This window comes from Arvicanthis niloticus, chromosome 6 (assembly GCF_011762505.2).
Source record: "Arvicanthis niloticus isolate mArvNil1 chromosome 6, mArvNil1.pat.X, whole genome shotgun sequence".
In the NCBI taxonomy this organism is placed as follows: Eukaryota; Metazoa; Chordata; class Mammalia; order Rodentia; family Muridae; genus Arvicanthis; species Arvicanthis niloticus.
Genome location: NC_047663.1, coordinates 62,886,956 through 62,914,389, shown reverse-complemented (window position 1 = coordinate 62,914,389; position 27,434 = coordinate 62,886,956). Strand labels below are relative to the sequence as shown.

The following is a 27,434-nucleotide window of genomic DNA, read 5'->3' as shown; positions in this document are numbered from 1 at the left end:
GAAGAAACAAGATAGATTTCCATTTTACAAAAGCATATTCAAGAAAGGCAGTTTGTATCTATTTAAAAATGTAAGCTTTCCAACAGTCACCTTATGTCTACCTGCTGACTCAGTTTATGTTTCTGGACACAGTGAAGAAAGACTGAGGAGGGAGCCACAGGCTAAGAGAATCCCTGAACACTTCTGGTTGAGTGGAAGTTAGGAGGCAGGTGAGGGGCAGGAGGTGTGCTGTGAAGGTCAGAGAGAGCCCTGTGTTAAGTGGGGTCCACTGGCATCAGCATCTCAGGCAGCAGTGAGATCAGGAATGTGGTGTCTGCAGAAGACAAGGGATTAGCAGCTCTGTTGTCCTTACCCATGCTGTGCCACAGATGTCATGTGAACAGCTTGGTGTACTGTTAATCCTTTGTATTACTAACAGTGAAGGCAGAGAAATGACAGAGCAGCATCCCAAGCCAGCAGCATTCCAGAGCCACCCTGGTGCTTCCATGAGACTCACCACACTGTCTTCTTTCATAGAGGGGAAACTCAGGTTCTCAGACATCTACCTCACTTCACACAGCCACTGACAGAATGAGTGCTTATCCAGGGAGTAGGCACAGAGTGGGAACCTGCCTGGGTTCTATGGGAAACACTATTTCCCTAGGAATGTATAATTTGATTTTAGATCACTCACTGTCTGTTGTGTAAGATAAGATTAAGGTCGTTTTTTCACTCTATTCTAACTCACAAAAATTGCTCACATTTGAAATTAAACCTCAAAGAAACAGAAGGCTAATGCATTGTCATAGGAATACCTGAAAATGCAGAAGGAAGGATGGGTGTGGTGACAGATGTGGACCTCAATTCTAGCACTTATGAGACAGAGGCAGGGGGATCATCAGTGAAATCAAGGAAAATCATGTGTGTGTGTGTGTGTGTGTGTGTGTGTGTGTGTGAAACACATTGCTTCATTTATTAGTTAGAAATAAGTCGCAGTTCCCCCTAAAGAGAAACTTTAGGAAGACGCTGGGTGTGGTAGTGCATAAGTTTAATGCCAGCACCGGAGAAGCAGAGGCATGTAGATTTCTGAGTTTCAGGCCACTCTACACTTTAGAGCACATTGCAGGACAACCAGGAATATACAGAGAAATTCAACAACCAAGAAGAAGAAAGGGAGAATAAGGATAAGAATGAGAAGGAGGAGGAGTAAGAGGAAAAGGAGGAGGAGGGGGAAGAAGAAGAGGAAGAGGAAAAAGAGGAGGAAGACCAGGAGGAGGAGGGAAGGAAAGACAACACAATTTCTTTCCTCTCTATAATAAATAAGACAGTAAAGAATAAAGGATAATCTCGGCCTTGTAAAGAAAGAACAGACTGTCTAGTGACCACCCTGTGCCATGCAGACGCCTGTCAGGTCTTCTCACCGTCAGATGCAGCTGCAGCTGTAGCCTGAGCTGTATGGACTGAGGGACAGCAGCTGGTTAAGTGCACAAGGAATAAGAGCCAAGTGACGTCATCCCTGGGTGGACTCTGCACATTTCTAGATAAAGATTTTGTTAATAACTCCCCTCAGGGACTTTAAAAAAGAACATAGCCAATAGCCCCAGGGATGCTAACAGAATCCTCTGCCACAGGTAGATTTTTACTCTTCAGTTTTGCTGAAATGGAAAATCATAGCCAGTATTAACAATAACTTGAAATATCATCATCATAAGTAAATATCAGGCACAACAGGATTGTATGTCAGTTATTATATGTCTGGGTTATTGGTCACTGTAAAGAATTCTTTCCTCCTATTCTTTTCTCCCCCTCTTTGTATGTGTTCTATAAACTTCCATTAGTTTTTATGACTGCTTTTTCTTTTTCATATGCATAGACTTAGAAGCTTCGGGTTCAGCTGCTATGTTATAAACACTGACACTTTATCGTTATTATTATTATTATTATTATTATTATTATTATTATTATTGGTTTTTCGAGACAGGGTTTCTCTGTGTAATCCTGGCTGTCCTGGAACTCACTTTGTAGACCAGGCTGGCCTCAAACTCAGAAATCTGCCTGCCTCTGCCTCCCAAGTGCTGGGATTAAAGGCGTGTGGCACCACCGCCTGGCAGACACTTTTTTATTAATATATTTATTAACTCAGTTTATATTTAAATCACAGCAATCCCCAGCCTCTCCTCCCAATACCACTATCACAAGTCCCTCCACATATTACTGCCTTTTCTCCTTGGAGAAGTGAAATACCCCCCGCCTACCTTGGGTACCTTTTATCCTCGGGACATCAAGTCATAGCAGAAGTAGGCACATCCTCTCCCACTAAGGCCAGATAAGACAGTATAGTTGTGGAAGGGGATTCAATGGCAGGCAACAGAATCAGGACAGCCCCTACTCCAGTTGTTAGGGGACCCACATGAACACCAAGCTGCAAATCTGCTACAAATGTGTAGGGGGCCTAGTTCCAGCCCCTGCACACTCTTTGGTTGGCGCTTCTATCTCTGTGAGCTCCATGGACCCAGGTTTGTTGACTCTGTAGGTCTGCTTGTGGTGTCCTTGAACCATCCAGCTTGTTCAATACTATCTCCCTACTCTTCCACAAGACTCCCCAAGCTCTGCCTGATGTTTGGCTGTGGGTCTCTGCATCTGTTTCCATCAGCTGCTGAATGAAGCCTTCCAGAAGCCAGTTATGCTAGCCTCCTGCCTGCAGGCATAACAGAATATCACTAATAGTGTCGGGGTTAGCTCTCTCTCATGGGATGGGTCTCAAGTTGGGCCAGCCATTGTTTGGCCATTCCCTCAATCTCTGTTCCATCTTTATTCCTGTGAATCTTGTGAGCAGGACAAATTTGGGGTTGAAAGTTTTGTAAGTGGGTTATTGTCCCTCTCCCTCTGCTGGAAGTCCCACCTGACTTCAGGAGTCATCATATTTCTAGCTACTAGGAGGCTCAGCTGGAGTCACCTCCATAAAGTCTGGGGAGTCTCCCCTGTCCCAGATCTCTGTCCCAGAGATGCCTTCATCAATTTGCATTCTCTCTGGGAAGTCCTTTTTGGCCCCACTTCACCACACCTGATCACCATCCCCATTCCCTCCTCATCCCCTCTCCCACTGTTTCCTCCATCCATCCACCTCCAATGCCTATTATATTCCCCTTCTGAGTGAGAGTCAAGCATCCTCCCTTGGGCCCACCTTACTACTTAATTTCTTTGGGTCTGTGTATTGTAGCATGGCTACCCTATACTTTATGGCTAATGTCCATTTATTAGGGAGTATATACATCATGTGTGTCTTCTGTGTCTGTGTTACCTCACTCAGGATGATATTTCTTGGTTTCATCTTGATATCTGTACATTTCATGATGCCTTTGTTTTTAATAGCAGAAGAGAATTCCATTGTGTTGAAGGTACCACATTTTCTTTATCCATTCTTCAGTTGAGGAACATCTAGATTCTTTCCAGTTTTTGGCAATTATGGATAAAGCTGCAATGAACATAGTTGAGCAAGTATCCCTATGGTACAGTGGGGTGTCTTTTGTGTGTATGCCCAGGAGTGGTCTTGGGGTAGAACTATTTCCAATTTTCTAAGAATCCATCAAATTGATTTCCAAAGTGGTTGTACTAGTTTGTAATCCTGGAGGCAATTTCCCTTGCTACACATGCTTGTCAGCATGTGTTGTCTCTTGAGTTTTTGATATTAGCCATTCTAATGTGTGTAAGATGGAATCTCAGAATCATTTTGATTTACATTTGTGTGATGACTAAGGATGTTGAACATTTCTTTAAGTGCTTCTTAGCCATTCAAGATTCCTCTGTTGAGGATTTGGTTTAGCTCTGCATGGTTCCATCTTCTGCCTCTCCTTGGCTGGGTTCCTGACACTGCTGGTACACTGGCTCAGAGAAGGCAGGGCAAAATCCAGGGCAGGGGTCTGCAGTCTACACTGGAATGTCAGGCATTATCACACACAGGCTGGAAGTGAAAAGTAGAGTCCTGAATAGACAAGGATTCTTGTCTGGTTGGAAGTGAGTGCCAAGTACTGGAGGCGTGGGAGAAGAGAGAAGGCCACCAGGAGCCTTATTGTCACAGCTCTTTTAGGTGAAGTCCTTCCCCATGGTAATCTCTGATGCAGCAGTTCTCTGAGATAATCTCTGCTTGTTCATATTGCTTTATTGGGTGTGTGGTGGGAGGGTTGGATGCATATGCTTTGTTCCAGGTGAACCAGGGATTATATAATTTTGGAAAATGATGAGAGAATATCTAGAAAGGGAAGGTCACTGGCTGAAGGCTAAGAGTATTGTGATGCCTCATTATCATGGAGAAGCATTCCAGGTGCTGTGCTGTGTGACTGACTGCTTGTGGTCACCTTACTTAAAGGTCATGATTAAGTGTTCCAGAGCAGGCATAGAGGCATAAAGATAGCAGCTGTACTCCTGCCCTCTTAGATTTCTGAAATTCCCAGGGTTTGAGCATGCTTCCCCTCACCAGTCCTATACTCAACTAGTGACACTGTTTATATGTCCTACAGCTTTGTACCCCATTTTTAGTTGGGTTATTTGGATGTTGCTGTCCATTTTTTTTTTTTAGTTCTTTATGTATTTTCATTATTTGTCCACTGTTGGATACATCCAACAGTGATATCTTTTCCCATTCTGTAGGGTGCCATTGTGTTTTATTGGTGCCCTTAACCTTGCAGAAGCTCTTCAGCTCCATGAGGTCCCATTTACTGATTTTTTATTTTAGTATCTGAACTATCAGTGTTCTGTTCAGGAAGTTGTCTCCTGTGTCAATGTGTTCAAGGCAGTTCCCTTTTTCTTTTTGCATTTGATTTAGTGTATCTGGTTTTATGTTGAGGTCTTTGATCCATTAGGACTTTTGTTTTGTGGAGGGATATAAATTTGGTTTTATTTTCATTTTTTCATTTTTATCATTTCCATAATTTTATTAAAGCATATGCATGAATTTCCACTAGTAATATTTATCACTAATTATAAAACATTACTTGCATTTTTAATTAAATTAATTATTACTAGCACTCAGGAAAATATAACAAATTACTTTTTTGTTTTTATTTTATTAAAACTATTTAGAAACTATTACTTTTTAATGTTTGCATCATATCTTTTAAAAAATTTTTATTTTGATTTTTTCCCAACCTGCTTTTATACCATTTTAATTATATACAAATATTAAGGTCAGTTCTAGGTTGAGGAGCTAGCAATACAATAGATGCAAATAGTCAAGGAACAAGCAAGACAATAAACAGAAATAGTCAAAGAATGTTGGGAGCCGACTTTAGCAGAAAGCGGCTAGATCAACTTTGCAGCCATCTGGAACCATATACCCTGACGAAAGATTTGGTTTTCAATAGCCTACAACAGCTGAAGCACACTCTGATATCCCACATATTTTGTGTTGCTGTTTACTGGCCCCAGCTGCAAGGTGCACGTGGTAGTCACGCCTGCAAGGCATTGCAGTTCACGTGCTGTCCACGTGCTATCTACGCCATACATGCTTATAAGGCGCATGTGCTATCCACGCCTGCAAGGCATTGCGGTGCACGTGCTGTCCACGCTATAGACGCCTGTAAGGATTACGTCATATCAACACCTGCAAGGCATGTGGTATCCACGCGCCTACAAGGCACGTGGCAAAAGCCTATAAATAGCTCAGAATTCCCTTCAATAAACGAGACTTGATCAGAATCTCTGTCTTGTCTCCATTCTTCGCGTCTCTTCCCCTTTATCCCCACTCTCTCTCTCTCTCGCTAGACCCTGACCCTCGGACCGGAACGGGCAGTACGGGCTGCAAAAAAAGAACAAGCAGGACAATAAACAAATCCCATGATCACTCCCATGATCACTGTTTCTAAGGGATAATCAGGATGACCAAAATATCTGAGCCTACTTCTCTGTCCTAGTCCAATGTCATTTTGATGCTTGAAGCCTTCTTCTTCCTTCTAGCCTAAGATTTAGATTCCTGCATGAAATTACTTCTTTGTTCTAGCCTAATGTCAGATTCCTGCCTGAAGCCCATTTCCCTGTCCTTGGCCAATGTCATATTCCTGCCAAGCAGCCCATTTCCTTGTCCTTGGCATTTTTCTACATACAAATCCAGTTAGACCTCACCATTTGTTCAAGATGCTTTCTGTTTTCCATCGACTAAGTTTGTCTTCTTTGTCAAACTCAGCTGCCTATATGTATGTGGGTTTATTTCCTGGTCTCTGATTTTATTCCACTGATCAACCTGTCTGTATTTATGCTATTACCTTGCAGTTTTTATTATTATTGCTCTGCAGTACAGCTTGAAATCAGGAATGGTGATACCTCCAGATGTTCTTCTATTGTACAGGACTGTTTTAACTATCCTGTTTTGTTTTGTGTTTCCCAAATGAAAGTATGAATTGTTCTTTCAAGTCTGTAAAGAATTGTCTAGGAATATTGATGGGAATTGCACTGAATATGTAGATTACTTTTGGTAAGATACCTACTTTTACTGTAAGAATCTTACCTATCCATGAGAATGGGAGATTTTTTTTCCATCTTGTGATATCTTCCTCAATTTCTCTCTTTGGAAACTTAAAGTTCTTGTCATACAGATCTTTCACATCCTTGGTTAGAGTTACGCCAAGATATTTTATATTCTTTATAGCTATTGTAAAGGGTGTTGTTTCCCTAATTTCTTTCTCAGCCCATTTGTCATTATATAAGAGAGCTACTGATTTTTTGAAGTTAATGTGGTATCCAGACACTTTGCTGAAGGTGTTAATCAGCTGTAGGAGCTCTCTGGTAAAATTTCACACACATATACTGAAGAAGGAAAAATTATAAAAATTATTTTCTAATATGTGTATAGATTTTTCTTTAGTTTTTTCTTTAAAGGGCATGGAAAATATTCTCTGAAGTAAGCCGAGAGTGTGCGCCAGCTAGTTTCAGGAACCTGCTTACCACAAAGTATACAAGTCATCTAGGTGGAACCAGGGAGCTGATGACCACAATGATAGGACAGGGCCATGGTAAGGGCTACCGAGAAATAGTTGACTAGAAATAGTTGAGTAAATGACGGCAGGACCACATTCTTGAGAAGAATAAAAGTACAGAGTGTTTGCCACATGACCCTGACTCACATAGATTGGGTTTCTCTGCGACTTTCCACTATTCTTGTGTTATGTTCCCTTAGCAACCTTCTTGCCCCTTTCTCACCTCCCAGTTTGTGGTTTTCCCCTTTAAATGCTTTCCTCAGACTGGCTGATTTTGTCAATTCAGCATCTGAGTGAGCAAACGAATTGACCGTCATCTGGCTGACTCTCCCAAATAAAGCCTCTGCTGTTTGCATCCAGATTCGGTGTCTTGCAAGTTTTTGGGTGCCATGACATCCTGAGACTTGAGTGAGGGTATCCCCTCAGTGGGGGTCTTCAGTTGGGGGCTCGTCCAGGATTTGCAACCACCCTAATCTCCAAGAACCCTACTGGGAGGTAAGGGTACACCCGCAGTTCTCTTGGTTTTCTTGTCTTGTGTGTCTGTCTGTCTATCTAGTTTTGATTTCTGAAAAGTGCACTTGTGGTTTGGTTTGGCAGTTTTTTCTGTCTTGTAAAAGACAGCAAACCATTTCTGTCTCAGCAGGAAAAGAATGGGCGATCATCAGATATACTAGGAGGGTCACCACTGCCACAATCTGGGAGACATCCCTGGTGAGGGACCCCAGGGATGCCTGGTGGGTGCCCGTCTGGAGGCCAGAGAAGATACAGTAGCCCTCGTGGTAGAGAGGTCGGGAGTAAATTCCCAGCCATCTGTTTTTCTGGATTGGTGTTGGCTCTCACAGTTGAGACAGATCTTTGTTAGTCTTTTTGTGTGCTTGTTCTGTCTGTGTTTCGTGTTGCTTATAGTAATGGTACAAACTTGGTCTGTGGTTACTCCCCTAAGTCTGATCTTAGATCATTGAGCAGAAATGAGGGCTAGAGCCCATGATTTATCTCTTAACATCAAGAAAGGACTGTGGCAGACTTTTTGCACCTCAGAATAGCCGACCTTCAATGTAGGATGGCCACCTGAGGGAACCTTTGACTTGACTATTATTTCTGCAGTTAAGGCTATTATTTTCCAGGAAGGACTGGGGTCTCATCTTGATCAACAACCATGCATTGTGGTCTGGCAGGACCTGGTCCAGAGCCCCCCTCTTTGGGTAAAAACTTGGATAAAAAAGAAGCCAGGCTCCCCGAGCCCTGGCTCTTTGCAATACAAGGCCCAAACCAAAACCAAAGCCAGGCTTTGAAGCTAAGCCCTCGGCTTCACCTAAGATCTATCCTGAGATTGAGGAGCCCCCCCCCCCCAGTGGCCAAACCCACTGTCGCACCCTACCACCAACTGCCACCACCACTGCTCCCCCCCCCCAGCACCGTCTCCAAGTCCAGAACTTCAGAGGGCAGGAGAAGGGGGACCAGCAGCTGGCACTCAGAGTCAGAGAGGTCTGAGCCCTGAAGGGCCAGATTCTACCATTTGTCTACCTCTCAGAGCCATGGGTCCTGCCCCCACTGGGCCAAATGAGGTTCAGTTCTTACAGTATTGGCCTTTTTTTCTCTTCTAATTCATATAATTGGAAGATTAACCATCCTCCTTTTTCAGAGAATCCAGCATCCCTGACTGGGCTGGTGGAGTCTGTGATGTACTCGCACCAGCCCACTTGGGATGATTGCCTGCAGCTCCTTCAAACTCTCTTCACAACTGAGGGGAGGGATAGACTTTTTCTAGAGGCCTGGAAAAACATTTGGAATGCTGTGGGTCAACTTGTGCAGAATCCAACTCCAGCAGAGACTGATGAAGCCTTTCCCCTCAACTGACCTCAATGGGACCATAGTACAGCTGCAGGTAGGAAGCATCTGTCCATCTACTGCCAGGCTCTTGTGGCAGGTCTCCAGGGGGCAGCAAGATGCCCCACCAATTTGGCCAAGGTAAGGGAAGTCATGCAAGGACCAACAGAGGCCCCCTCAGTCTTTTTAGAATGCCTTATGGAGACATATCGCAGATACGCTCCCTTCAATCCCGCCTCAGAGGGACAGAGGACTTCTGTTATTATGGCTTTCATTGGACAATCTGCTCCAGATATTAGAAAGAAGTTACAGCACATTGAGGGACTACAGGATTATACCATTAGAGATGTTGTTAAGGAGGCAGAGAAAGTGTATCATAAGAGAGAGACTGAAGAAGAGAAGGCAGAGAGAGAAAAAAAGAAAGAAACGAGGAAGAAGATAAAAGGCAGAAAAGGCAGGAAAAGAATTTGACTAGGATTTTGGCCACAGTTGTAAATGAGGGAAGACGTCAGGGGGCTAGAGGAGCTAGACAGACAGGGAACCTGGGTGAATATCCAAGGCAGGAGCCAAGGAGACCGGGAAAAGCCAGCCAATCTTTAAACAAAGACCAGCGTGCCTATTGCAAGGGAAAGGGTCACTGGGCCAGAGAGTGTCCTAAAAGAAAAGGGACCAAGAATCTTGGTCCCTTGATGAAGATTAGGGGAGGGTTCAAGGCTTGGCTCCCCTCCCCAAGCCTAGGGTAACCCTGAGAGTGGAGGGGACCCCCATGGGCTTTCTTGTCGATATGGGAGCCGAATACTCAGTACTTGAGAAACCCTTGGGGAAGCTGAAGAATAAATGAACAATAGTTATTGGAGCAACTGGACAAAACTTATATTCCTGGACCACCTCAAGAATTGTGGACCTGGGAAGGGGACAGGTGTCTCACTCCTTCCTGGGAATACCTGAATGCCCTACTCCCTTGTTGGGCAGAGACCTCCTAATCACATTAAAAGCACAGATAAGTTTCACTCCCCAGGGGCTGGCTGTGACCTAGGGCTCAACAACATCTCCAGTATTAACACTCTCTCTGAACACCAAGGATGAATTTAGACTGTTTCAATCCACTAATCAGAAACACCCCCCAGTGGAGGGAGAGACGAGACCTTGGTCCCATTTTACTGAAGCCTGGGTAGAGACTGGAGGGATGGGGATGGCCAGGAATGTACCCCTGATAGTCATTGAGCTCAAGGCTGGAGCTACTCCCATCCGAGTTAAACAGTATCCAATGAGCAAGGAAGCCAGAATGGGGATACGTCCCCATATTGAGAGACTAATAAAACAGGGGATTTTAGTCCCCTGCAAGTACCCATGGAATACACCCTGTTGCCTGTAAAGAAACCGGGCACTGGTGACTACTGGCCCATTCAAGATCTCCGGGAAGTTAACAAACAGGTACTAAATATTCACCCCACAGTGCCAAACACCAGTTCTCTGCCCCTGGACAGGACTTGGTATTCAGTTTTAGACCTCAAAGATGCATTTTTCTGTGGGGAAAAAAAATCTCATGGTGCGGGGGTAGGGGGGGTGGGGAGGAGTCCGGCAGTGGAGTCTCGGCGATCCAGCAGCAGGTCCGGGGCGTGCTTCCCACAGCCAGCCAGGGGTCCCACATTCACTCAGCCGCCATGGGCTGGCAGCTGCGGCTGTGGCTGCGGCTGCGGCTGCAGTTCGAGGTCCCAAAGGCTAGGAATATGGCAGCAAGACCAGGCGACAGGTGGAGTCTGGTTTTCCAAAGCTTTATTGTTCATGGCATGTTGAGTGGGTGTAGATGGTATATGCTTCCCCCGAAAGCCAGGCTCACCTGGCCTTCTATAGGGAGGGGGGAAAGGGGGGAGGGAATAACTTAATTAGCTATTTTATTTTTATTTATTTTATTAGCTATTTTATTTTATTTGGCCTTTAGATAACTCATTAATATTTAAATCTCTGGAGGTGGAGACTTGTTAATAATGCCCTCTACCTGTGTCCTACATGATTGAAGGTGGCAGGTTAAATGGAGTTACCTCATCCAAGGCCCAACATCCAAGGACCAACATTTCTCTGTCTGAGACTCTATTCCCAGAGTCAGCCCATATTCACCTTTGAGTGGAGAGATCCAGAGAACGGCAGGGTGGGACAGCTGACCTGGACAAGGCTGCCTCAAGGATTCAAGAACTCTCCCACTCTATTTGATGAGGCGCTCCACCGGGACCTGGCCCCTTTTAGGGCTAATAATCTTCAAGTGACTCTGTTTCAGTATGTAGATGACCTTCTACTGGCTGCAGAGAGTGCCCGAGACAGTGAGAAAGGAGCAGAACGCCTCCTGACTGAGTTGGGTAAGTTGGGGTACTGGGCATCTATGAAGAAGGCCCAGCTGTGCCGGACTGAGGTGACTTACTTGGGCTACACCCTGAAAGATGGACAGCACTGGCTGACAGAGGCCAGAAAGCAGACAGTTATGCAGATCCTGACCCCAACTACCCCTCGTCAGGTTTCTTGGGTTGGCTGGGTTCTGCAGACTGTGGATACTGGGGTTTGCCACTTTGGCAGAGCCACTATACCCCCTTACCAAAGAACAAGGGGAGTTTGCGTGGACCGAGGGCCACCAAAGGGCCTTTGATGCCCTGAAAAAGGCCCTGCTAAAAGCACCAGCCCTGGCCTTACCAGATTTGATTAAGCCTTTCACTCTCTATGTGAATGAGCGGAAGGGAGTTTTCAGAGGTGTGCTGACCCAGACTTTAGGACCATTGAAGTGCCCAGTGGCTTACCTCTCTAAGAAACGTGACCCAGTAGCTAGCGGTTGGCCAGCTTGTTTAAGGGCCATAGCTGCTACAGCCCTACTAGTGAGAGATGCTGATAAACTAACACTGGGCCAGAAACTGTCAATAGTGGCCCCCATGCCTTAAAGAGCATTGTCAGACAACCTCCTGATCACTGGATGACCAATGCCAGAATGACTCACTACCAGAGCCTCCTGTTGATTGCGTGTATCACCTTTGCCCCACTGGCCAATTTATACCCTGTCACCCTGCTGCCCGAGGCTGACAGCTCTGTGATCCACCAGTGTAAAGAAATACTGGCCAAAGAAACGTTCAGCAGACCGGACTTGACTGATAAGCCCTGGCCAGGGGTGAAGACCTGGTTTACCGATGGGAGCAGCTTTGTGGTTGAGGGTAAGCGAAAGGCGGGAGCAGCAGTAGTGGATGGGAAAAAGACAGTGTGGGTCTCGGCTCTGCCAGAAGGAACTTCAGCACAAAAAAGCAGAACTGGTGGCCCTGACCCAAGCCCTGAAAATGGCAGAGGGACAGGGAGTCAATATCTACACAGACAACAGATATGCATTTGCTACTGCTCATGTACATGGTGCCATCTACTGGCAGAGAGGGTTATTGACTTTAGCAGGTAAAGAAATTAAGAACAAAGAAGAGATTTTGGACCTTTTAGAGGCAATCCACCTTCCAAAAAAGGTGGCTATAGTTCTTTGTCCCAGCCATCAGAAAGGCACAGACTTTATTGCTAAGGGAAATCAGATGGCTGACCTTGAAGCCAAAAAAGCTGCCCAGGGACCCATGATTTTAGCCATCAAACTCAAACTCAAGGTCTGTGATCCTATTGAGATGCCAGGGACCAAGCCAGTGGTCCTATCAGAAGAAGAAAGCCTATACTACCTATCTGGGATTCATCAGTGGACCCACCTGGGACCCGAAAAGATGATGGAGATAGTGGCCCAGTCTCGGTACAAGATTCCAAAGCTGAAGAAACTAGCACATAAGCTAGTTTGAGAGTGCAAAGCATGCACTTTCACAAATGCCGGCCACCATCAGGAGGTAAAAGGAACCAGGCTGCAGGGAGACCAACCTGGTTCATATTGGGAGGTTGATTTCACTGAAGTAAAACCAGCCAGATATGGTAACAAATATCTCCTAGTGTTTATAGGTACTTTCTCAAGATGGGGTGAAGCATTTCCCACCAAGAAAGAAACTGCTACTGTGGTGGCCAAGAAGATACTGGAAGAGATTCTACCCAGGTTTGGAGTACCAACGGTAATTGGGTCAGACAATGGGCCTGCCTTCGCCACCAAGGTAAGTCAGGGATTGGCCAAAAACTGGGGTTTTATTGGAAATTACATTGCTCTTACCGACCCCAGAGCTCAGGACAGGAAGAAAGGATGAACAAAACAATAAAAGAGACCTTAACTAAATTGACCATAGAGAAAGGCAGGGATGATTGGACATCCCTGCTCCCTCTTGCCCTGTTCCCAGTTTGGAACACCCCTTGAGTCCTGGGACTTACCCCCTTTGAAATCCTATATGGATCCCCACCTCCCATTTATGAGACCCTTGAGAGCATAGCACGTCCTGATGACGGCTATATTCCCCCTTTACCTGTTCTAGCCTGACTAAAGGCCTTAGAGACTGTGAAAAAGGAAATCTCGGAGACCTTAAAGAATTCCTATGCTCCTAAAGAAGACCCAGTGCCACATCAGTTCAAGGTTAGAGATTCTGTCCTGGTGAGGAGACATCGGACGGGCAACCTTGAGCCATGGTGGAAAGGCCTGTACCTGGTCTTGCTGATAACTCCCACGGTGGTAAAGTTGAATGACATAGCTGTGTGGATCTACACCTCCCACATGAAAAGAGCACCTCCAGATTCTCAGCAAAATGAATGGACCTTGGAAAAGACTGATAACCCTCTTAAGCTACGCCTGTGTCACAGGCTCTGCTCTGAGTAAGAACCCCAATCCCCATGCCCCTCAACAACTCATCTGGCAAATTGTGGACTCAATTACTGGCACTGTTATAAACAGTACCCAACAGGTTGCCCCCCCCCCCCCAGACATGGTGGCCTACCCTATACTTCTGTCTCCGTCAGATCAAACCTGTAGCTAGGAGTTTTCCCCCCAACTTAGTACGCAGCTATAGGTTTTACAGTTGTCTTGAGTCTGATAGGGATACCTCCTGTGGGGGGACCCCAAGTTTTCTTCTGTAGAAAATGGAGTTGTGTCACCTCAAATGATGGAGACTGGAAGTGGGCTACATCATCCACTGGAGATAGGCTGACTTTTTCCTTTGCCAACTCAGGACCAGGCCCACATGCAGTAATAGAACTATATAAAAACAAGCCGTGCTCCCCAACTGATTTAGACTATATAAAGATAAGAAGGGAAAAGCAACAGACTTTTCTAGATGGCACAATGGTATGACCTAGGGCATAGTCTTTTATAAATCTGGAGGTGGAGCGGGATCTCACCTTCTTGTCTGCCTGAAGATAGAGAGCCCTCCAGCTCAAACTTTAGGCCTCAACAAAGTGTTGCCTGAACATAAACTGCTTCCACCAGCTGTCCCTTACAACCCACAGAAAATGGCCTCCTCACTGAACATCCCCAGAGTCTCTTTCTCTCTCTGACCTCATCTATCCCCAGCACTGGGCAGAGATTGTTAAGTTTAAATCAGGGAGCTTTTACTCTGTTAAATGGATCCCAGCCCAACATAACTAAGTCCTGCTGGCTTTGCCTTTCCTCAGGACCCCCTTATTATGAAGGCATTGCAATGACTGGGACTTTTAATAACACCACTAGCCATGATGCTTGTGCATGGAACAGTAAAAATAGGCTAACTCTCACTGAAGTTTCAGGACAAGGGGCTTGCCTAGGAACTCCCCAAGATGCTTATAAACATCTATGTAACCAGACTCTTAAAAGTCCAAAGACCTCTGTTAACAGATTCCTAGTGCCTGGAATTGATAAATGGTGGGCTTGTGGCTCTGGATTAACCCAATGTATCTCCACCTCTATTTTTGATGAGACCAAAGATTATTGTGTGCTTGTTCAGCTAGTTCCCTGGGTCTACTACCACCCCTCAGATACTCTTGAGCATGAATTTGAAACATACCCTAGATGCTTCCGTAGAATGCCTATATCTTTAACCCTAGCTGTCATACTGGGATTTGGAGTGGCCACAGGTGTGGGAACAGGTACTGCTGCACTAATACAAACACCTCGTTATTTCCATATGCTAAGGGCTGCCATTGATGTAGATTTAAGAGCCCTAGAACAATCAGTATCAAAGTTAGAAGAGTCATTGACATCCCTCTTAGAGGTGGCTCTACAGAACAGGAGAGGATTAGACTTGTTATTTCTTAGAGAAGTGGGTGTGTGTGCTGCTCTAAAAGAAGAATGTTGCTTTTATGTAGACCATTCAGGAGTGTTAGAGACTCTATGAGTAAACTCAGAGAGAGGCTGGACAGAGACAGAAAGATAGAGGGGCAAAGCAAAATTGGTTTGAGAGTTGGTTCAATAAATCCCCATGAATGACAACTCTGTTATCCTCCCTTGCTGGAACCCTCATGATTTTGCTTTTGCTTTTAACTATTGGCCCTTGTATTGTAAATAGATTAGTAACTTTTGTTAGAGAAAGAGTAAGTGCTGTTCAGATTTTAATGCTACACCATCAATAGCGAACTTTAGGTCAAGAAAATGAAAGCTATGATGATACTGAGATCTAAGTCTTACAGTTAAAAATTAGCATTAGAAGAAGTGGGGTGAAATGTGTGAAATGTAAGTTTTTAATGATTAAAAAAACATTAGAAGAAGTGGGATGAAAAATTATAAAAGTTATTTTCTAATATGTGTATAGATTTTTCTTTAGTTTTTTCTTTAAAGGGCATGGAAAATTTTCTCTGAAGCAAGCCGAGAGTGTGCGTCAGCCAGTTTCAGGAACCTGCTAACCACAAAGAATACAAGTCATCTAGGTGGAACCAGGGAGCTGATGACCACAATGATAGGACAGGGTCATGGTAAGGGCTACTGAGAAATAGTTGACTAGAAATAGTTGAGTAAATGATGGCAGGACCACATTCCTGGGAAGAATAAAAGTACAGAGTGTTTGCCACATGACCCTGACTCACATAGGTTGGGTTTCTCTGTAACTTTCCACTATTCTTGTGTTATGTTCCCTTAGCAACCTTCTTGCCCCTTTCTCACCTCCCGGTTTGTAGTTTTCCCCTTTAAAGTTTGGTGGTGTAGCTTTCCTCAGACTGGCTGATTTATTCAACTCAGCTCCTGTGTGAGCAAACAAATTGACCTTTGACCGTCATCTGGCTGACTCTCCCAAATAAAGCCTCTACTGTTTGCATCCAGATTTGGTGTCTTGTGAGTTTTTGGGTGCCATGACATCCTGAGACTTGAGTGAGGGTCTCCACTCAGTGGGAGTTTTCAATACTCTCATATCATCTGCAATTAGTGATACTTTGACTTCTTCCTTTCCAGCTTGTATTCCACTTAATCTCCTTTTAATTGTCTTATTGCCCTATCTAGAACTTCAAGTACTAAATGGGGAAAGAATGGGCAGCTTTGTTTTGTCCCTGGTTTTAATGGAATTGCTTTAAGTTTTTCTCCATTTAATTTAAGGTTGACTCTTGGCTTGCTGTCTATTTTCTTTATTGTGTTTAAGTATGTGCCTTGTGATCTTGATCTCTCCAAGACTTTTGAAATGGAGTGTTTGGATTTTGTCAGAGGCTTTTTCAGCATCAACTGAGATAATCATGTAGTTTTTTTTTTCTTTCAGTTAATATGGTGTGTTACACTGATATATTTTCATATATTGAACCACCCCTACATCCTTGAAATAAAGATATCATGATGGTTGATATTTTTCTTGTTTTCTTCAATTCAGTTTGCAAGTATTTTATTGAGTATTTTTGCATTAATGTTCATAAGGGAAATTGGTCTGAATTTCTTTTTTTTTTGTTGAGTCTTTGTGTGGTTTGGGTATCAGGGTGACCATGGCCTTATAGAAAGAGTTTGGCGGTGTTCCTTCTGTTTCTACTTTGTGGAATCATTTGAGGAGTATAGGTATTATTCCTTCTTTGAAAGTCAGGCAATATTCTCTGCTAAAATGATCTGGCCCTGAGCTTTTGTGGTTAGAAAACCTATAATGACTGTTTTTATTTTTTTAGGGGTTATAGGACTATTTAAGTTGTCTGATCCCGATTTAACTTTGGTAAGTGGTATTTATCAAGAAAACTGTCCATTTCATTTAGACTTTCCAATTTTGTGGAATACAGGCTTTTGAAGTAAGACCTAATGATTCTTTGCATTAATTTGGTGTCTGTTGTTATGTCCCCCTTTTAGTTTCTGATTTTGTTAATTTGGATATTGCTTCTCTGCCTTTTAGGTAGTTTGGCTAAGGGTTTGTATATCTTGTTGATTTGCTCAAAGAAACAGCTCTTGGTTTCATTGATTCTTTATATTATCTCAAGCAAATGAACCTACAAAAGAAGCTTCTATAGCCATTCTGATATATATATATATATATATATATATATATATATATATATATATATCAAAAGTAGACTTCAAGCCAATCAAATGAGACAGGGAAGAGATACTTCATACTCATGAAAGAAAAAACTACCAAGATGATATTTCAATTTTTAACCTTTATGTCCCAAACACAAGCACATCCACTTTAGTAAAAAAAAAAACAAAAGGCTTAAATCATACATTGTCCCACACACATTGAAGGTGGGATACTTCAATACCCGACTCTCAACAATAGACAGATCTCCTGACAAAAACTAAACATAGAATACTGGAATAAGAGATGTTATAAACTAAATAGATTTAATAGATATCTATAAAAAATTTCATCCAAACTCAAAAGAATATACCTTCTTCTCATCACCTCACAGACCTTTCTTCCAAACTGCCCACGTTCTTGATCACAAAGCAACTCTCAGCAGATACAAGAACACTGAAATAACCCCCTACATCTTAACAGACCACCATGCATTAAAGCTGGATTTCAACAACAGAAACAATGGAAAGAAATAATGAACTCATGGAAACTGAACAACTGTCTTCTGAATGCAAACTGGGTCAAGATAGAAATAAAGAATGAAATGAAAAACTTTCTAGAATTCAAAGAAAATGATTATACAACATACTCAAACTTATGTGACAAAATGAAAGTGCTTAGTTTGGTTAGGGTTTTGCCTATCTTGTTGATTTGCTCAAGGAACCAGCTCTTGGTTTTCATTTCATAGCACTAAAGTCCTTACTTAAAAAAAAAAACAAAAACTGGAGCCATCTCATATTAGAAACCCAACAACATGCCTGAAATCTGTAGAACAGAAAGAAGTAAGCAAACTCAAGAAGAGCAGAGGACAGAGAAATAATCAAAGTGAGGGCTGACATCAATAAAATAGAAATAAAGAGAACAATGCAAAGAGTCAATGAACTCAAGAGCTGGTTCTTTGAGAAAATCAATAAGATAGACTAACCCTTATCCAAAATAACTAAAAGATAGAAACTATCCAAATTAACAAAATCACAAACAAACAAGGAACATAACAATAAACAATGAAGAAATCCAAAGAATCATTAGGTCAAAAACCTGTACTCCATAAAATTGGAAAATATAAAAGAAATGGATAATTTTTTAAACAAACTTAAATGAATCATCAATATAGATAGACTTATAAATCTTAAGCAAGTAGAAAAAGTCATTAAAAGTTTCTCAAACAAAACAAAACCCTAACCATCAAAGAAATAAAAGAAAAGGAAAGAAAAAAAGAGAGAAGTCTAGGGCTGGATGGTTTTAGCACAGAATTCTACCAGACTTTCAAAGAAGAGCTAATGCCAATACTCCTCAAGTTGTTCCACAGAACAGAAACAGAAGGAACACTGACAAATTCATATAATGAGGACACATTCACACTGATATCCAAACTACACAAAGATTCAAAAAGAAAATTACAGGCCAACTTCTCTTATGAACACAGAAAAAATATTCAATAAAATACTTGCAAACCAAGTCCAACAACACATTAAAAAGTCATCAACTAGACTTTATCCCAGAGATTCAAAAATTGTTTAACATATGAAAATCAATCAGTGTAATCTACCATACAAACTGAAGGACGCTTAGTCAGTACATCCAAGGGGGGAAACCTGTGTCCAGGATCCTGGGCCGTGGTCATTCATATTTGGCACAAGAATAAGTGATTCCTCATTTCCTTTGGAGAGAAGCTGTGTTTTCTTTTGAGGGATTTATTTATGTGCAAATGCAGCTACACTGCCAATTTCAAACCCTGGAGCACTTGAACTCTCCAGACTTAAATTTTTTTTTACCCATTATGTTAGCCTTATCATAATACAGGAGGTAAAGGGAGAAAAATATATCTTGCTCTTTTTAAAAATCTAACTTCAAATTTACATAAATTATCAATAAAATACACAGAATTACTTCAATATCACATTTAACTCGATTTAACTATTGTTAACATTGCAAAGCATATTTCTTTTATCTCACTCTATGCTTTATCAATTGAACACATCATGACCATTTTTTTTTTGCTCAACATGACAAGCATTTTGAGTGTTAACATCATAGTACCATAAAATAAAATAGCCATCATTTACTTCACAAAATGTAACAAAGACAGAATACAAGTAGAGTGTGTGAATGGAGGAGAGGCATATTAATGAAGAAATATTAGGAATAGACAATTGAGTCTTTAAAAGGGATGACTATGAAATCAGACATGAAGGATCAGGAACAAGCTCAGCATGAGACCTGGAACAACAGATGTGTGGAGACAAAGAAAATAAATTTTCATTCCTAATTGTTTACTTCAGGAAAGAGGAGTTTTACACTCAACAATTTCTTCATAGCCTCTGTGACATTCTTATTCCTAAGACTATAGATTAGTGGGTTCAACAGAGGGGTGACTATGGTGTAGAACACAGACACCACCATGTCCTTCTCAGGGGTGTGGAGGGAGGCAGGGAGCATGTAGGTATAGACAGCAGCTCCATAGAAGAGGAGGACCACAGTCATGTGGGAGGAGCAGGTGGCAAGGGCCTTCTTCCTGCCCTCTGCTGAGTTCATCCTGAGAACAGTGAGGAGGATGCATGAATAGGAGGTTGAAATGACTGTCACAGGGATGAGAAGCATGAGCACACAGCACACATACATGAGGGTCTCATAGAGCCAGGTGTCTGAGCAGGAGAGCTTTGTCACAGCACGGACCTCACAGAAGAAGTGGTAGATCTCCTGGGATCCACAGAATTTGAAGGTCATGGTGACAGGGGTGAACATGAAGCCATCAAAGGATCCCAGGAGCCAACAGGCAGCTATCAGGAGGAGACACACCCTATGGTTCATGAGGACAGGATACCGGAGTGGATGGCAGATGGCCACATAGCAGTCATAAGACATAGCAGCTAGAAGGAAAAATTCTGACCCTTCTAATGGCAGGTAGAGGAACATCTGCATCCCACAGGCAGCAGCTGAGATCTTGTGGCTCCCCAGGACCTGATCCATGAGCATCTTGGGCACAGTGACAGAAATGTACATCATGTCCATGAAGGACAGCTGACTGATAAAAAAGTACATGGGTATGTGGAGGTGGGTGTCAGAGAGTATCAGCAGGATCAGGAGGGCATTCCCAGACAAGGCCATCAGGAAAATCACAAATATGACCACAGCAAGCAGGGCAGGGTGTTTGGATTGACTGAAGAGTCCCACTAGGGTGAAATCTGACTGTCCAGTGTAGTTGCTCATCCAGGTTGTGATGTCCCTGGGTGTCTCCTAGGCAACCAAGAAGCTTTGGTCTTAGTGACTATCTACTGATCAACACAGAATCCTAGTTGGCTGAGAAAGTTCTCTGGGATTGTAGATCTGAAAATGATAATTTGTATAAAATTTAAGAACCTTGAAAATGAATTCATATATGTCTTTAGAGCCATAACAACTCATGTTTGAACTATCACAGTTCATGGTGGTGATCTAGCTCATCACAAATAGTGTTTTCTGTTAACAAGTCCTTCAAATCTGCAGGTTTTTTTTTTCTCTTAATAAAATACATGAATCATTGACAAAACAAACAAACAAACAAAAAGCAAGCAATTGTAGTGAAAGTAAAATGCAAACAAGCAACCAAGCAAATTATTAAGAAAATTAATGAATACACAAGTTATTATTAAGAACCAGTGCAGAGCTGCTTCTGAAAGGTATAGAAAACTTATGAAAAATATAGAAAATTTTTATGACCCCTATACCTGAGCAAAAGAATTCAGGTTAACTAGTTCTACCAAGAAAGCAGAATATAAGATTTTAGGCCTTTACTGACCCAGGATACATTCTACATTCTGGGAGGGGTACATTATCCCTGAGTCAGAGGACACTTGCTAGATTAACATTCAGGAGAGGAAGGGAGGGGCTGATTCACACTCCTCAGACCTCAGGGAAGAGAACCCACCAGTGGGTGGGGAAGGCCCAAAGCAGGAAGACACATTTCTGACCACAAAGAAAGATGCAAGTCATCTGGGTGGTCCCAGGAACTGGCTGACCACAAGATAAATGGTTGGGCAAGGTTAAATTCTTACAAAAGATAAGTGTACACGATGTTTCCACATGACTCTGGCTGAATTACTGGTTGGGACTTTTTGAGACTTTCTACTGTTTTTATGTTTCCTTGGTTACCCCTTCCCCAACCCCCATTTGTGGGTTCCCCTATATACGACCACCCCTAACCAGGCTGTCTTGTCAATTCCTCTGCTCTTGAGTGGGTTATGAATTGACCATCGGTTGACTGATCCTGAAATATACCTCTTGCTGTTGCATCAAGAACAGTGTCCTGTGAGTTATTGGGTGGCTGCAAATTCCTGAGACTTGAGGGAGGTCCTTCCTTTGTGGGGGGGATCTTACACTTCTAATATTAGCACAGTATGGAATGCACTCTTTGGTTTAGTATTCATTCAGAATGCAGTTTTTAAAGGAATATGGTAAACCGTCTTAACTGATTAATGCATACAGTGTATTCAATATGAAGAGTACCACATCTATTTGTTTGGATAAATAAATGTTCTTTAAACATACATTCATACAAACATATTCATATGAAAATATAGACAGAAGAATACACAAAATATGCTCACTTACATAATGCTGGTTAGTCAGTGGGAAGCATCACCTTTTTCTGGTCTCTGCTTCTCCAAGTTCATCTTCTCACAGGTTGTCCATTTGCTCTAAGCCTCAGCAGGAGACTGAGAGTTTAGCAGTCACTGCTGGTTGCCAGGCCAAGCTGTGGGAGCAGCATCTGTGTGGACTGACAACCACTTCCTCATGGAGTCTGAGAAACAGAGAGAGCACAGCCCTGAGTTGTTCCTGAGAGCCATTCACTGCTCCCTTCATTCCACACTCACAGTCTGCCTCTGTGTTAGATGCTGAGAGAAATCCAGGGACACATTAACCTTGATTGCACTGACCAAGGTCAGTGTTCACCTATGCTGCAAAAACAGTACATGAATAAAAAATAAGTTTGAAGGTTTCAATACTTACAAAATAGTAAGAAACAGCATTTGGCAGAATGTATCCAGCCTCAGAAATGTGTCTTCTGTTTGTACTTTTAAGTCAGGAGATTTTTAATGGTTTTATTTCTGAACTAATAGATACTACACTTTGGTAGCTCAAAGAAAGAGGAAGAAAATAAAATCTCCTCTTTCTGAGATGGTATCAATAGCTTCAAGGGAGGGGGCTTTGAGGACAGCAATCACAAGTCTCAGTGACACTTTATCTCTATGTCACAATTCTAAAATTAAAAACAGAAAAGCAAACCTAATACTGATGTCTTATAGAGCCGTGTTGTGCCCAAGATGCTGATGAATCAGAGTTTTTTTAATGCCTTCATATAAATTCCAGACAGATCCGAGAGCTATGAGAAGAGATGGGTAGGATACATACAGGATATAGACTGAGAGATAGGAAGAAACAAGGTAGATTTCCATTTTACAAGGTATATTTGTGAAGGGAAACAAATCTATACAATAATGTAAACTTTCCAACAGTCACCTTATGTTTACCTGCTGACTAAGTTTATGTTTCTAGACACAGTGAACAACAAAGAGCCACAGGCTCCAAGAAGCCGTGAACACCTTCTGCTGGGTGAGTGGAGGTCAAGAGGCAGGTGAGGGGCAGGAGGTGTGCTGTGAAGGTCAGAGCCCTGTGTTAAGTGGGGTCCACTGGCATCAGTGTCCCAAGCAGCAGTGAGATCAGGAACCCTGAAATAGGCCCACATTTGAAATTAAACAAACAACACAAGACACAGTTCTGGAAAACTACTGCATTGTCATATGAATACTTAAAAATACAGGAGGAAGGGTGGATGTGTTGGCAGATGCCTACTGCAATCCTAGTAGTTGTTAGACTGAGGCAGGGGAATTACCAATAGAATCAAGGCAAGACTGGTGGTGGTGGTGGTGGTGGAGGTGGTGGTGGTGGTGGTGTGTGTGTAGAACAGCTAAGTGGTGGAGAGACATTGTCTCAGAAACACCAAAAATAAGTTAATTAAAGTTGGAACATATTTGGCCTAATTCATTAGTTTTAAAAATAATTCAGTAAGAAAATACTAAAGAGAAACTTTATAAAGAAGCCAGGTGTGGTGGCACATGCTGTTATGTCTGACACTCAGGTGATAGTGTCAGGTAGATCTCTGAGTTTGAGTCCTGCCTGATCTACAGAATGAGTGAGTGCCAGGAGAGCCAGGTATACACAGAGAAACTCTATCTTAAAACAAACAAACAAAAAGTCAGAGTTTCTTTTCTTCACATTAAAAAAAAGATAATAAAGAATCAAACAAACCCCACAAATAACAAACAGATTACCTAGTGACCGCCCTGTGCCATGCAAACTCCTGTCAGGTCTTCTCACCGTCAGATGCAGCTGCAGCTGTAGCCTGGGCCATATGGACTGAGGGACAGCAGCCGCTTAAGAGCACAGGGAATAAGAGCCAAGTGATGTCATCCCTGGGTGGACTCTACTCATTCCTGGATAAAGATTTTTGTTAATAACTCCCCTCTGGGACTTCAAAGAAGAATGTAATTAAGAGAGCCAGGGATGCTAACAGAAACATCTGTCAAGCCCAATTTAACCTCCTGTTTTGTTAAAGTGGAAAATTACAGCCATTATTAACAGTAACCTGCAATATCACCATCATAAATAACAATCTGGTCCAACTCAAGTCAGCTATTGTATGTCTAGGACCTTGTTCACTGTGCAGAATTCTCTTCCCCTCCCCTCTCTTCTTCTGTGTATGTGTTTGTATAAACTTCCAGTGACTTTTGTGACATGTTGTTTTGCATAGGTATGGATTCAGAAGCTTGGGGTTCAGCCACTGTGTTTTAGACACTGCTCCTTATAACTCATGGCAAGCTAGTCTACATGAGGCCTCATCCTTCATGTGCCATCTTGTCCTCCCCACCCCATCACCCCTGGCTTCTGCTGTCAGTCACAAACAGTATTCTTTAGAGCTGCCTTCAGTGTAAACGTTCATTTCATTTTCAATAGAGACCTGAAAGTTACAGAACATTCTCCAAGTACAAATCCTTGAGATAAAAAAAAAATGTACATATTCATATTACAATCAGCCAAGCAAAAGGCACACTTTAAAAACTCACACCTGGCCTTAAAAATGTGAAGTGTACACTGTGTGGTCCAAGCTTGAATAAAAGGGTGGTGGGTAGAGAAAACTCCACACTCTTGATCTTAGAGCTAAATTGCTCTGAACGTTTTCTGAATGCTAAAGGTTTCTGATCTCTTTCCAAGAACATAGCACTGTTCCTATTCCATCTTCTGGTCACACCTTCCCCAAGGCCACACAGCTGAGCTCAGTCCTCTCAGGCACTCTGTGCTAGCCTGCAGATGGAGCACTGTCCTGACTCCTTCCATACTTAGTTTGAATGCAGCCCTGGCTGGATATTGGCAGGGAATGGGGAAAGCAATGGTTTGCTTTCCTGTTAATGCTGGGCTGGGGCAGCCACATCAAATGTGGGTGACTTAGGCTGTGTGAGTCTCCAGGCTGTGTTCAGCACCCAACAAAGCTGAGCCAGCATTGTTAGGACACAGCTGTCTCAGGCGCTGCATGGTGTCAAGGCAAGGCCTGCGGTAGGTTCAGAGTATCTGGCATCTAATGCAGAGCGAGGGGTATATACAGCTGTCAAGGAGGCAACCTTCCACTTCAATGACACCAGCCTATCCTACAGATTGTCACTCCTGTGTGACCAAGGTCCTGAATGAACTTCTTCAGCTTGAAAGGTGAAAGTTTTATAGAGTCCTGGAAAGTGATTCATGAAGATCTCCGTTGGAGGAGATAAATAAAAATAAGTATCACGATGCAATCAGATCCTATGGTTTAAAAAAAAAAAAAGGGATAGGACTCAGAGCCACCATGAACAGCAAAGGTCAATATCCAACACAGCATACCTACCCTGTGCAACCTCCTGGGAATCCAGTATATCCCCAGACCTTACATCTTCCTCAGGCTCCACCCTATACTGATGCTCCACCTGCATATTCAGAGCTCTATCGTCCAAGCTTTGTTCATCCAGGGGCTGCCACAGTCCCCACCATGTCAGCTGCATTTCCTGGTGCCTCACTGTATCTGCCTATGGCCCAGTCTGTGACTGTTGGGCCTTTAGGCTCCACAATCCCCATGGCTTATTATCCAGTTGGTCCCATCTATCCACCTGGCTCAGCAGTGCTGGTGGAAGGAGGTTATGATGCAAGTACCAGATTTGGAGCTGGTGCCACTGCTGGCAACATTCCTCCTCCACCTCCTGGATGCCCTCCCAACGCTGCTCAGCTTGCAGTCATGCAGGGAGCCAACGTCCTTGTAACTCAGCGCAAGGGAAACTTCTTCATGGGTGGCTCAGATGGTGGCTACACCATTTGGTGAGGAAACGTCGCCACTCCTGTGCCGGGGAAGACATCATATACGTTCAGCACTTCTCACAATGTAACTGCTTTAGTCATATTAACCTGAAGTTGCAGTTTAGACACATGTTTTTGGGGTGTCTTTCTGGTGTCCAAACTTTGAGGCACTTTTCAAATTTAATGAGGAACCATGTAAGGGTAGCAGTCCCTCCCTAAAGCATTCTGAGGTAGGGAGGTATCCATTCTTCAAATGAATGTGAGTGAAACAGCCCCAAGGCTCTTCCTTAATTCCTCTGGAGTGATGCTGTGCCATGCTGGTCTTTGCTTCTAGTAATAAAACATCAAATTAGGTTTAGAGGGAACTTTGATATTCCTAAGAATTAAAGTTGCCAAATTATTCTGATTAGTCTTTAATCTCCTTAAGTCTTTGATTTATCTTACTTGTTAAATGAAATGCATTAGCTGTCTGCCTTTTCCTTCCCATCCTCTGCCCTACCTGTCCCTACTCCTCCACCCCCTCCCATCAATGTCCATCGAAACAGTGGTGCAGGACCAAAAGCCAGTCAGACTCAGCCCCTTGTCTCCCTGCACCTGTCCCACTTGACATTTTTAACTCGTCTTTCATAAGGATCCTCTGAAGCCCCGTGTGTCCTGAGCACAGACTCCATTTCTTCGGGTTTTGTATATCTCCAGGCAAGGTGAAGGGTACTTTTTGGACCCGCCTCATAAACCATCACTGTATCATCATGAACCCAGACTAGCTGTGGTGCCAGAAACCTGAACTTAAAACAACAGTTTTAGTGTAAACTGTCCTAAGAAAATTTAAAAATGACAGGCAGGGAAGAAAATGCATATCAAAAACTTGGCTTTAAAGCCTAATTAAGGGAGTTTTAGATCAAAAACTAGCTATCACTTCCTGAGTGTCTCATGTAGCCACTTGGGTTCCCAGGAGTTTCCTGAGGTGGGTTAGTAGGGTCACGTGAATGCCTCACTCTGACATGACTTGAGTCCAGTGAGATCTCATTAGGATTAATATTTCAGGGATCCTTAATATTTTGATTTGTTTTCCGAGATTGGATTTTATTTTATTTTATCTGATATTTCAGTTCATCTAAATCTTGTGTTCTGTACATGTGATGTTTGACTGTACCATTGACTGTTATGGAAGTTCAGCGTTGTATGTCTTTCTACACTGTGGTGCACTTAACTTGTGGATTTTTTATACTAAAAATGTAGAATAAAGACTATTTTGAAGATTTGAATAAAGTGATGAAGTTGCATTAAAAAAAAAGGGATAAACCCAGGCTACACTGTGGAGGAATCATAGAAATGCAATAAGAACAGAAATGGAAATAATAGAAGCTTATACCCAGTGCTATCTGTTGCGGACATGGAGCACTTACTCCCTGTTCTGTGGGAAGCGTGCTGTCGCCATCTGTGCATCTCACCTGCCTCCTTATGAAGATAATTTGATAGGAGTCTTCCTTCCTTTGTGTTCAAAGTCTTGTAAGACTCTTCAGGGGTTTAGTGAGGTTCATAAATGTCACATTTGTAGCTTTAGTGGCAGGTCCTGGAACCAAACGATGGGTGGTTCCAATTCTGATTCCCTTCAGGTATTCCATCCTGTCACTATTGTCCCCAGGGACGCTAGCAATCAATTGGGATCACTGAAAATAAGAATTCAGCTTCTGTTTGTGCATTTGTCTCCAGAGAAGCAAATATTAAAAGGAAGTGGCAATAAAAAGTTTTCTTCAGAAAAAGGAGGATTTCTGTGCAATAACACTTATGTCTAAATTAAGATGGCTAAATGCTTCCAGAATGCAAAGGATAAATATAAAGCTGAAAAGCCACAGGTCACAGAGGCTCTGAGTAACTTCCATAGAGTATGTAGAAGATGAGCCATAAAGATTATTAAGAGATGTGAATC

General features: G+C 42.8%; 3 protein-coding genes across 6 annotated transcripts in view; 1 reads left to right on the top strand and 2 right to left on the bottom strand.

Annotated features, from left to right (window-relative positions):
* The window catches only part of LOC117711293 (olfactory receptor 2T29-like), a 30,724-nt gene extending 8,856 nt beyond the window's left edge, over positions 1-21,868 (bottom strand). The window contains exon 1 of one of the 3 annotated variants that reach the window (XM_076936771.1): positions 21,736-21,868. The gene's annotated coding sequence lies outside the window, so the exon portion shown is untranslated. Of the gene's footprint in view, positions 1-1,400; positions 1,493-21,735 lie in introns of those variants that run through there. The other 2 variants (XM_076936769.1, XM_076936772.1) reach the window with 2 other exon arrangements.
* LOC117710306 (olfactory receptor 2T29-like) lies at positions 17,267-21,879 on the bottom strand. Its single transcript, XM_076936773.1, has 2 exons — positions 21,740-21,879; positions 17,267-20,476 (listed from the first exon to the last, which is right to left on the bottom strand). Exon 2 carries the CDS (start codon positions 20,357-20,359, stop codon positions 19,415-19,417), a length of 945 nt encoding a protein of 314 aa, XP_076792888.1. The 5' UTR covers positions 20,360-20,476; positions 21,740-21,879; the 3' UTR covers positions 17,267-19,414.
* Positions 21,880-25,009: 3,130 nt separating this feature from the next.
* Positions 25,010-26,011, top strand: LOC117709878 (DAZ-associated protein 2-like). 2 transcript variants are annotated; one of them, XM_034504289.2, is made up of 2 exons: positions 25,010-25,323; positions 25,401-26,011. In XM_034504289.2, exons 1-2 carry the CDS (start codon positions 25,023-25,025, stop codon positions 25,721-25,723), a joined length of 624 nt encoding a protein of 207 aa, XP_034360180.1. In that variant the 5' UTR covers positions 25,010-25,022; the 3' UTR covers positions 25,724-26,011. The 2 variants fall into 2 exon arrangements, with proteins under 2 accessions (XP_034360180.1, XP_034360178.1); XM_034504287.2 differs by having other exon boundaries at positions 25,010-25,670.
* Positions 26,012-27,434: the final 1,423 nt, after the last annotated feature.